Raw genomic sequence first — 12,285 nt, 5'->3', positions numbered from 1 at the left:
CATCTGTTCTTTGTTAATCTCCTAGTCTTTCTCTGTAGTCATTTGTAGAGGTGGATCCTCTGGAAGATGACGTGTCCCACTCTGACAAGTTTTGTGAGGTGGGATGAATCAGCTCTTAAGTTCCTATGCCATCAGCAACCAGGGTTTTGAAATTAATTAGGCCCATTTAGAACTCACAACTCTATGGTTTCATCTTCTGTACTCTTGTAAAAATAACATTTCTTAGCTCTTTTGACGAGATGCTTCTTTAAAGGTAACCAGAAGATGAAATTTCCCAACCATATTTTCTTGTCATGGCCCTATATATAAAAAAATATTAATTTACAGCTAATGAGCAACACTGTTTTGGTGACACTGTTCCATACTCAGAAAACCAGAGTTTTTCAGACATTTTTATTTCCACACATTTGGCCTCTGATGTTCTGACTGAAACATTTGGCTAATTTTCTTCACAGTTTTAGTGCTTTGGCTCTTCTGGTTTATAATTCTACCAACAACATCAATTTAGAAGAGGAAGACATCCGACAGAAGCTCATAAGTAATAATCGAACCATGGAAGAAGGATATCAACTTCAAACTGTGGATGTTGATCCAGTGGGTAAGTAGTGTTCAGCTTTTTTACACAACAAATTTTTTTTTGCCTGTTCATAAATAAGCATCTTCTGTGTTAAAATAATCACACATTTACAAACAGTGTGACTGTTTCAGATTTTAAATTGTCTCTATAAGCCTTGTTGTTCCACTAATCTCAGAGAGCCATGATCAAAATACCACTTTTAACAGAAACAAAGTTGTCCAGATTGCTTTAGTCAATGTATTGCTGTCTGGTTCAAAGAGGCTGGGACAGATCCTGACAGTTCCTCTTGTGCTTTGAGGATAACAAAATATGCTTTACAGCCAGAGCTAAAATGAGACATTTTGGACCTCCAAGACCCCTCATCCCCACTTCTCAATGTTGTTTGTATTCTTGACAGCTGTTGCCCTTAATCAATCTTTTAGCTCTCATCTCTTCCCATTCATTTGAGAGGGAGAAAGTGGAGTGCACTGGATGCTGCTGGAGTGCAGATGGATGCAGCATGCACATTCAAGTCTTTCCTTTGAGCAGCAGCAGCACGTGTGATCCCCGATTGTGCACACTTCTATTACCACTCAATTGCAAACAACCAAGAATTTAATTTGAAGACAATTTTGTACTGTAGACTGGTTGATGAGCTGAGGACAAGAAATGGAAGATGATTAGGTGAAGAAATTTACTGTTAACACCAATATACTCGTTTTTGCAGAAAAATGTTTAGCTGAAGAAAACCCTCCAAATTATTTTTGGCCAGACACCAGGCCTACTGTGACCAACTTCACATTTTGCCATGGGAGCTCAGTTCAGACTGCATCAAGAACCTGGTAGGTGTTCAAATATCTGAGAAGCTGAGTTGTTTCAGATGCTACTTTCTGGTTATATATAATTATTTAGTTATATATGATGGTTGCCATTGGCTGGTATTGTATTTCAGGAAGATTTTTTTTATACTGTGAGAGATTAGGTGAGTGCAGTAATAGTATGTATTTCATTGTTAAGAAAAAAAGACTCATCTACCACTTCTATAGGACATATTGGGGCCCACAATCAATACATGTTCAACTTGACTATAAAAATAACACCTTCTTAAAGAATGAAACTGTTTTATTCAAGTCATAGAATCCTAGGATGGTTTGGTTTGGAAGGGACCCTGAAGTCATCTATTTCCAAACTCCCCTGCAATGGGCAGGGACACTTCCAACTGGACCACTGAGAGAGTGAGAGCCCCATCTATCCCATCTATCTATGGAACACTTCCAAGGATAGAGCATCCACAACCTCTCTGGACAGCCTGTGCCAGTGCCTCTCTTCCCCAAAGTCAAAAATTTTCCTAATACATAGCTGAAACCTAATCTCTTTCAGTTTAAAACCATTTGCCATTGTCCTGTCACTACATGCCTTTAAAAAGTCCCTCTCCAGATCTCTTGTAGCCCCCCTTTTACGTGCTGGAAACTCCCCTAAGCCTACTCTTCTCCAGGATGAACAAAACCAACTCTCTCATCTTCTTCATAGGAGAGGTGCTCCAGCCTTCTCGTAATCTTCATGGCCCTCCTTTGGACTTGTGGAGAAGTCCACATTTTTCTTATCTTGGGGCCCCAGAGCTGGATGCAGTTCTCCTGCTGAGGTCCCATGAAGGCAGAGTAGAGGGGTAGAATCACTTCCCTCAGCCTGGCTGCCATGCTGTGTTTGATGCACCCTAGGATATGGTTGGCCTTCTGGGCTGCAAGCACATATTGCCCAGTCTTACCAAGCTTCTCTTCAGCCAATATCCATGAGTCCTTCTCTTCAGGGCTGCTTTCAATCCATCCTCCTCCCAAGTCTCTATTTGTGCTTGAGATTGCCCTGACCCACATGCAGGACCTTGCACTTGGCCACAACCTTTATGTCACAGTACCCAAGCTTCACATTTGCTACCACTCCACTGCTACAGTCTGAATTGAGTAAGAATTAGAATAAAATTCTGTGAAGATGAGATGTATATTTGGTTTAATCCAAAACACCTCTTCTCATTAGGGGAAAAGTAAAAGAAATTGTGAAACAAATATTTTGCCAGTAGTTAGTTATAATTGAAGGTGGGGATAATCTTCTACTCAAAGATTTGAAATTGAGTTTTTAAAGTTTAAGAGATCTTTACTAATGTAGTTTTTTTGCAAATATCTACAAAAGACTTTGACTCTGTATGTCCATTTCCCATTTGTAAAATGGAAATATTATTACTTCTGTTTAAATATTACCAAAACATTATGGCTTTGGTCTCTTTTGAGTGCCTTAAACATGGTTATGATGATGCAATATTAATTAATTCCTTCATTATTTAGGATGATTACTATTAAATGCAATATATTAGTCTTATCCACCCACATTGGATCTGGAACATGTTCTGAGAAGACCAGATCTTTTACTTTTTCCAAACAGTATGGCAACATGGATATGAATCAGCCTCGAGGTTCAGTGCCAAACAGGAAAGCAGCCTGCATTATATTTAAATAAGTCACTTCCTCAGTCTCCTAATATTGTACAAGAGTACAGAAATCAAATTGGTTTTATGTCAGAGCCTCAGAATCATTAAAAATTAAGGTTTCTGGCCTTTGCTGTCCTGGTATTGCTTATCTTTATTATTCATTTGTGGTCTACACTATACCATTGATTGTGTACAGCACCTTAAAAAAAAAACACAACCACTTCTGTCTTCTGCCCTGTGCTGTGCCTTCCTTGCCTCTGCCTCCACTAGCTTTTGCCAATATGGAGCACTGGTGGGATTTGTTTTGAGAGAAGCTCTTCTAACAGTCTAGTCATCTTCATTCCAAGTTGGTGATTACCTGTGATCTTATAATAAAAATCATAAGCTGAGGAATAATGTTATTTTATCATGTGCTGAGTATAGGGATATTTTTTCCCATTTACTGTCCTGCCTTTTTCCATTCTGTGACAACAGGATTGTCTTTAAAGAAAAACTGAGGGAAAAAGTGTATTTAATTTTGGAGCCATTTTTGCAGGGTGGCAAATGTGATTAAGAGATTGGAGCATGTCTCTTACAAGTAAAGGCTCAGGGAGCTGAGCCTGTTCAGCCTTGAGGAGAGATGACTGAGGGGGGACATCATCAATGTCTGTGAGTGTCTGAAGGGAGGGTGGCAAGAGGATGGAACCAGGCTCCTCTAAGTAGTGTCAAGCAATGGGACAAAGGGCAGTGAGAAGAAACTGATGCACAGGAAGTTGCACCTGAATGTGAGGAACATCTTATTTGCTATGTGGGTTGCCAGGCACTGGAATAGATTGCCCAGAGAGGCTGAGGAGAGTTACTCCAGAACCATCTGGACTCAACCCTGTGTCATGTGCTCCAGGATGACCCTGCTTGATTTGGGAGGTTGGACCAGATGACCCACTGTCATCTGCTCCCTTCTAACCTGACCTATTCTGTGGTTCTGTGTTTTGTTAATGTCAGGCTGTAAAAAAAAAAGGAATCTTCATATCTGCCCCTCACTTTGGACCTGGGCCTGATATTGACTTACCCTAGTTTCCATTGGTGGAATAAATTTGTACCTTCACGTGGCTCCTGTGCATGTTCTTATGAGAGGTATTGTGGCCTGTTATTGACTAGATCAAAGCCCTTTATACCAAGGAGAAATTATAGAAACAGCATCTGACTAGGCCAAAACAGGGGAGTAATAGTTGTTAATATTTGGGTCTTTCCTGAAATACAAGACAAAAATTTCCACTGAAAAGCTGGGGTTTCTCTCAGCACTATCATTTAATCAAGCATATACTTTCACTGTCAAATATATGTATTGTGTGTATGTAGGGGCCATGTTGCTAGGAGTATTGGGAATTGAGAAAGGTGGACCACTGTGACACCTACATAAGAATTAGGAAATGTTCATATAATTTTGTTACTATATTTAATGTGGATTTTGTCATTTTTCCTCTTTAGCTATTTGGGTCTGCAGAATTATACATCATACTGGGGTCAGCCTGATCTTAGAAATTGCACAGGTGGGTATATTAGTGTTGGTTTTGCAAGGATATATTTTCTCTTTAAGCTAAGTTGTTTAAAAATAATTCTAAAAAAAATCAGTGCAAAGTACATAAACTCTGGGAAAGAGCACTCCAGTTCAATTCAGCTCACTAATTAAAAACTCTGGATACCAGTTACTAAATTAAATCAAACTTTTCAGGCAATTTAATCAAGAGTACAGGAAGGCGGTATCTTACCTCTATTTTATATTCAAGTTAGGACAAATTTTTTAAATATTCCAAATGCCTGCCAGGGGAAAGACTCCTGCTCTCTTCACTGGACTGATAATCAGACATTTTCAGATTTCTTCTCTATTTCTAAAATAAATCCTGATGTCATTCTGGCTGTGAAAGAGTAATAAAATAACAAGAAAACAATGTTACGGTCCCATTTTTCCCCCAGTGAAAAAGGAAGAATAGCATAAGGAGAAAAAAAGAGAGAGATAAGGACAGTATGTAATCAGCAGGCCCTATATACTTCTAAAAAATTATAAATCTGACAAAATAATGAAGTCCTGTGTGTTCACTACAAGTACCATACAACATAGTCTAGTGTTCAACAGTGCTGATAAAAATTTGTATTTCTGGTTTGCTTGAGGACTGTAATGCATTATTTTCTCTTTTTGCTTGATTCTGTACGCTCACAGAAAATGCAGCAGATATCGCCAATCAGCTTCTTAATCTCACTGGTGAGGGGCAGCAGCTGACCTCAGACAAAGTAAATGACGTTGTGCAGAAGCTCAAAAAAATTGTGAATGATGAAGAAATTGATGAATCTCTGGGTTCTACCGTGGTGACAATTTTTTCCAATATTCTGACCAGTTCAGACAGTGTGTTGGCAGCCTCGTCCTCAGAGTAAGTATTTCTGCATTTGAGAAAAGCTCTTGAGAGCAACCTGCAAGGCTGTAAGGATTTATCCTTCCATGTATAGACAAACAAGAAAATCAAAATTTTCTGATTTCCATCAAAAAGAATTTTCCAAAATAGATACACAAGTATTTCTTCTTTTAGTGTGCATGACAAAGACAAAGTATTTGGATGGAAAGGAAGTCCTCTAATACATGACACAGCATAGATATAAGTATTGTTGGAAAATTCTTTCAGGACCGGTGATACGTAGTCAAACAGTTTCTGTCAGTCAGAAGCATTTGTTTTCAAGAGAGATACATAAATTTACAGTCTGACAGTCTCCTTGTGAATACACAGATGGGTGACAGAAACACAGTACAAGAGGATCATCCTGTGATGTGAGGAGTATGCACAGCATTGGTGGGAGTTTTCTCTGTGTTCATTTTTTGGAGTAATTTTTATTTCTTTTTTTAGAGCTCTAAAAACTATTGATGCCTTGGCTTTAAAGATCAATTTTGCTGGACCGTCCATGAGTATTTCAACACGAAATCTTGCACTTGGAGTGTCTTCTATAAATTCAACATCATTCAAAGGTGGTTCTTTCAGTGTCAGTCCACAGAATAATGCATCTGATTTCCAGGTACAAAGCAAGCAGTTGTATCTGAACATGAAATGTGCCTGTTCCAAGTGTGTTTACTGTGGTTCCTGTAAATCCACTTACACCTCCCAGTTCTCCCCCTACTTTCTATTTCCTTTTTCCTACAATCATCCAAACAGATAACAGATTAATGTAGTATTTCCTTGAGTGACAGGAAACACAGATAAACTCACATTCCATGCAGATAAAAAGTAATTTGGCTTATAAATCCAAAACACACTTGACCCTTTTTTAGTTTTGTGGGGTTTTGGTGGTTGTTTTTTTTTTTTTTTTACTAGTGTAAAAGGAAATTAACCTTTAACAATCTGAGGTACTGACCATTGTACAATATCTAACAACTCTTTTGATGTCTTTCAGCTTTAAAATAAGATACCTAGTTATAAGTATCTACATATAGATTTCTGTAGATACAATAGTTCTTCAACCTTCCAGTACAGTTTAAACATTTAATGCTAAAAACAGACATCTAAAAGTTTGAAATACTATTTGAGATGCACATGAGCACCTATAGGATTTCCCAAAGGTTCTTTTGAAATCAGTAGTAATGAGGTGCCAAAAATTTATAAATTTCACTACATGCCTGTTAGCATCTTAAGGCACCTAACTGGTTTTAAAAATTCAATGCAATTTAATTTTTTATCAGTTAAATAGGAAGTGTGTAACAGAGGTAATGTAGTATCAGTTTCCTGGGTGTTTCCCCATTCAAGTACAGTGAGTCTTACTTGGAGAAAGACACAGAAAATATTACACAGAAAAAGAAAAAAATCTGCTGTCATTTGGGCCAGAGGAACTAAAACTGAATTCAACAAAATATGGCATTATAAAAACAGTTAAAGACTAATCACTAGAGTGTAAGTATACTATGGAAACTTAATTCCATTGCCAAACTGGCAATACAGCAATCCTAATAAATGTCTGATCATTTTAAAAGACACTGTATACTGTAAGAATCAAAACAATAATGAGGACAGAGAAGTCTACTTTGTAGAAAAAGTAGTAGTAATATAGTAGGCTTTAGGACTTGTGCATGTAGACTTTGGATTTTGTTTAAATAGATAAAAATAGATTTAATGTACTTTCGTTTTCACATATTTATATTCCTAGATATTTTAGCTAAAATTTCTTTGAATCAATTTTGTCAGAAACTTATGATGATTGTAAATCTACTTTTGTTTAGCTCTCATATTAATGAAGCTCAATAGCTGTTTGTGAAGCTGAATAGTTCTTTGTTATCAAAGGAATGTTTCTCCTGCAGATTTCATCCTTTATTTATGGAAAGAGGAAAGGAAAATTCTAAAGCCAGGTTTTGGTTGATCACACATATAACAGGAATTACCATCTGTGACTTGAGGACATCAGGAATTTTCTCATCGTGGAATAATTTATTAAAGCACTGCCTAAATAATCATAAAATCCAAAGTCTGTCAAATTATTTATAATGTTCCTTCTGGAACACAAGCTTCTTCTCAGACTTTCAGCTTTCCAACAGCTGATTGAGAATTCTTAGCATCCTTCCTACCAGAAAAGTTGAAGCAGCTGTGGGCACTGTTTATATTTTCCATGCCTGTCAGAAAGATATTTGCAATCCCTGCTGAAGGGAGATTCCCTTGTGAAAGCCCAGGTTTTTCACCAGGGATGCGATGATCTATCCTAGGTTCATCAGGAAACATTAAACTCTTCAAGCTGTATGTCAGAATGTTTCCAGATTTTTTTTTTCTTTTGTAATTTTTTCTTAAAGTAGATACCAAGTAAATTTATCCATGGCAATTTGGAAAGATTCTATTTCAGTTCCCTGTGTCTTTATGTTTCTTGCCAAACTTTTGACTGTTAGGTTTTGGTGATTCATATTATGAAATTATTCCTGTAATATATCCATGCTTCTTCAGAGAAGCCACTTCTACTCTATTTGTAGACAATGCCTAATGGGACATCTTTATCACATATAACACATTTTCTATTTGCTGTGGCAGAATCAACCTCTGAAAACCTAGGTTTGAACTACGTTTATCCCTGTCAGATGTCTATGAACTGCTTCTTACTGATTTCCAAGGGTGAATAATCTGTCAATAGCCTATGACTTTTAACTTTCTAATAGCTAATGGTGCTTTTAGAATTACACAGTTGTCCATGAGAGACATAAATACATGACCAAGATGCCTCTGGGGAAGTCAGTAGTGGGACTCCCATATATCTCACAGTAAAATTCGTAAGTGCTTTTAATATAGAGGCACTGTGAGCTGGCTTGCTCCCTTTCCTTCAATGCATATGGTGGCACACCTTGAGTAGGCCATGGTGGGGAGTTGATCAGTCACAGAATTGCTAACAAAATGCAGGATTGCATTCTCTTTTATTTCTTACTCACTGATTACATTCCTGGGCCACAGAGGTCTTTTAGATTTCTGATACATTGCCAGTAAATATATATATAATTATATAATGTCAGAAAGTATTTCTTTTGGGCTATGTAGCACAATGAATATGGAGAAGTAACACTAATAATTTCTAAATATCCTTTCTTTAACAGAGAAACTATAAAAGTTCATAAAAGAATAATTTCAGATGTGCATATCAAGCCAACTAATACAATGTTACAAAGAAAGATTCAGAGCATATTTTTGTAGTTCTCAACATTGTTTGCTATGAGGAAAAGTATCTTGAATGTTACTGAAAATGGTTACGACTGTCATAATTATCATCTCATTATTTCTCAAATATCATTATAGCAGTGGAGGAGCTTGTTTATTTGTTGGTTTTTCTAATACCTTTTTGTAGCAGAAGGCTGATCTCATGCTGGAAAAGTGGGAAACCTCCCAGCCTTTAAAAAAATTATTTATTGCATCAACTCTTACATAGACACAAGTCATTTTAGTGTTGATTGGTTCTAGTCCCATATCTAGATATTTCTGTGTAGGAGTGTGAACCCAGTTGTGGACAACAGATGGTTTCTTTATTGTTTGAACATGTTCTCCTGTTGTTTTTATTTAACAGATAGATTTTGACAAGGATCAGACAAGTGCCATTGCTTCTGTTGTTCTGCCACCAAGTTTATTGAAGAATTTAAGTCAAGATGAATTTGAAGTTATATCCAGGGCTCAGTTTACTTTCTTCAATAAAAATGGTCTTTTTCAGGTAAGCAATCATGTGCATGGAGTCGTTTAGATAGGGTGAATCAAAGCCAGCTGCCAAAAGTTTCCTGTAGTGTAATCATTTCACAGTATTTCATGAGTTATAGGAATTAACATATGACAGCAAATGTAGGCACTAAAGACAGTCTTGTGTTCAGAGCAGCAAAATAATTGAAGTGTTCAAGTTGAGTTGAAGTCAGTGGTTTAACTGCAGATTCCTCTCACATGTGAAATAAACCTTTTCTCAGGGAAATCTATGGAAAACTGTATCCCAGCTGCTTAAAATCAGAAGAAAGCAGCAAAAGCCTTTTAAAAAGCCTTTAACCTCTGTTAAAATGCATTAATATAGGTCCATGATAGTCAGTGGAGCCAGGTTCTTTTCTATCACGAGGGAATTTGGCATATAACACTGCCAAATACTCTCCTTTCCTTTTAGGAGCTGGTTAGCAGTCATATCCAGCTGACTACTTTGTATTCACTTGGAATCCTTGGGCTGATGGTTAGCAGCCAGAGAACTTTTGCTCATATATAAACACTATACATACCTATGTTCTCATAAGAATACCATATTTTAATAGGAATAAGGATAACCATACTTTAACCTGAGACCTAAACATGCTCAGGTAGATTTGATGTTTTATTTTTTGGGTCTTATCAAATGGTAATTGTAAATAGTGCCTGCATGGTAGGTGCCAGAAATACTAGGAAGAGTTTGCAGCTTGGAAGAAGAAAACCAAAACCACACTTATTTGGAAAAAAAAAAAAAAAAAAAGAAAAAGGAAACACAAAAGAAACAAGAGTTAATTAAGAAGGAAACATTGTTTCATGGTGAACTGTAGAATGTGTCTCGGAAGACTTGCGTTTGTTTTCCCATCAATATTTCAAGTGACCTTTGGCTCTTGTGCATCCGCAGAACTCTGTAGTATTGTATTGTCCCTATATTATCATTTTTATTGGCAGTGTATCCAGATTCTTCAGATAATCTAGGCAAGAAAATACCCATGACCCACAGTTGCCTTGTGAAATACACCCCAAAGTATTTTAATTTTAAATTGTGTTTGTTTTAAGCCTGCTTTTGAGAAAAACAGGATGGATATCTTTAATTTTAAAAAAACCCAGAAGAATACAGATGGAGGCTGATCATAATGGCATAAAATCATATGAAGTCAGAATGTGTCCCTTAATGGTGCTAGAGTGCATTTCTAACTGGTACTTAATAAGCCATTGAAAAACAAAAACCATAAAAATTGCTCCTTAATTTGCAACTAAGGTGCCTTTCATTTTTTGTGTGTTTTTCAAACACTTCATGAGTGATGTGTTTGTCACACATGAATTAAAAATGTGGGATCCTCACATTTTTAGGAAGTCTAAAAATAAAGGAAGTTAAAGAAAAACAGGATTAAAATAAGGCCTACAAGTAAACTGATCCACATGCCATCTCAAACCAAATCGCATTATCCATTAATATAAGAGTATTTCACCTTTATTGCATTTCGTATTTCTTCAACATGCAATTACAAATATCTGAATGCAATGAGCTGTATTCCTTAAGAGTACTCAACGTAACAGTGGAACATAGTTTGCAGCTTTGGAGGTGATGGGTTATTTTATAGCAACTGAGAGAATTCTAGTAAGTTTTGTTTTGTAATTCATTAAAGATGGTTCCATTACTTAGAGGACTATATAAAAGCTGTTCAGGGTGGGATTCCCTTCACCAAAGGCAGGTATGTTCAGTGTAAACATCTATGCCTGAACTGTTGAACTTCAGCTGAACATAGCCTTATTGCTAAATAAGTAGTATTTAAGAATAAGATTAAATTGCATAACATAAGAATATATTAAATTGCCTTCCCTAAAGAGACCAACTGTGTCTAGTTTTTCTCATCTGCTATGGACAGAATCCACTGAAACCTGTGGAAATATGTCAAAGGACTTTCACAGACTTTGTTAGATGTCTAAATTTAGATGGCAGCCAAGAGACTTTTTCTTGTCTGAATAATCAAGAACTGCCTAGAAATTTGCATTTTCTTTCCTCTTCAGTTTTTATGGTTTTAGGAAATTCTGCCATAATAGTCCCGTATAATCTGAATTACTGTGTCTGAAAATTCTTGGATATGGTTCTTAAAAAAATGAAATATTCTTCTCAGGATAATATGCACTTAATAACTGAAGCTGTTGTGTCTCTCATGAGTGGTGGGATCTCACAAGCCCGGTGCTGAGCTGAAACCTGACAACTTCTTATGTTAACAAAACTGCTGAACAGAAGGAATCAAGGGTTCAGGAGTTTGGCAGACCAGATTTTGGGAGGAAAAGTGAGTGGCAATAGAAGACTTCATTTGACCTAAGATCTGCCACAGGCAGTGACCAAGCTTCCCAACTGGGCATCTAAACATGCAGGTTTCAATAGAAACCTATCAAAAGAAAATAGCATTGCCAATGCACTTCCATTTCAATAAGTATTTAGTTTCCAAGAAAACCTTCTCTTCTGGAAAATTGTGATCTGCAGCTTAAAAATTCTTCTGGTCAGTGATAATGTTAGAATTCTATTTAAATTCCTATCATATAAGACCTCACAAGAAAATGCTATCTCCTTCAGTATGTAATATTGCTTTGAATTTGTTTACTACTTCACAGTCATTCATTTTAAGGTGAAGGTTGATTTAACAACTATATGCAGAAAACAGTTTATTCTCTAAAAACTTTGCGTTTACTAAAGGACAGTGTCAACAATAAGATAAGTGAGCTCATTCATGCTTGTTTAGGGAAATGAGCTAATAATATCATGGGTTTTTATCTGCCACATTGTTTGAGTTATAATTTTGTTTGCCTTCTAACCTCTTTCTATAATTGTGCCTATGCATGTTTATGGCTACAAGGAAAATAGGGAAGCTTCCACGAGGCTAACCCATAATTTGATTTTATGAACATAATGTTCTTATATTGTGTGATCAAAAGTACAGAAATGCTGACAACTTACTTATTCTGGCACGCTGCAAAAATGAAGCTGTGTACTCTGGCTTTTATGTTATGTTATGTGGCATGTAAGCAGTTACTATGTTTTTCTTAAT

General features: G+C 36.6%; 1 protein-coding gene across 4 annotated transcripts in view; it reads left to right on the top strand.

Moving 5' to 3' along the window:
* ADGRG6 (adhesion G protein-coupled receptor G6) overlaps nucleotides 1-12,285 on the top strand; it is a 110,426-nt gene that overhangs the window by 74,360 nt on the left and 23,781 nt on the right. For all 4 annotated transcript variants that reach the window (XM_066315569.1, XM_066315572.1, XM_066315570.1 and 1 more), the window contains 6 exons: nucleotides 456-598; nucleotides 1,284-1,398; nucleotides 4,503-4,564; nucleotides 5,233-5,440; nucleotides 5,909-6,074; nucleotides 9,081-9,221. In XM_066315569.1, the coding sequence (XP_066171666.1) occupies nucleotides 456-598; nucleotides 1,284-1,398; nucleotides 4,503-4,564; nucleotides 5,233-5,440; nucleotides 5,909-6,074; nucleotides 9,081-9,221 (835 nt within the window). The remainder of the gene's footprint in view (nucleotides 1-455; nucleotides 599-1,283; nucleotides 1,399-4,502; nucleotides 4,565-5,232; nucleotides 5,441-5,908; nucleotides 6,075-9,080; nucleotides 9,222-12,285) is intronic.

The sequence above is a fragment of the Sylvia atricapilla genome, chromosome 3 (genome assembly GCF_009819655.1).
Source record: "Sylvia atricapilla isolate bSylAtr1 chromosome 3, bSylAtr1.pri, whole genome shotgun sequence".
In the NCBI taxonomy this organism is placed as follows: domain Eukaryota; kingdom Metazoa; phylum Chordata; class Aves; order Passeriformes; family Sylviidae; genus Sylvia; species Sylvia atricapilla.
Note: the sequence above shows the minus strand (reverse complement) of the source record. Positions and strands in the feature narration are given on the sequence as shown.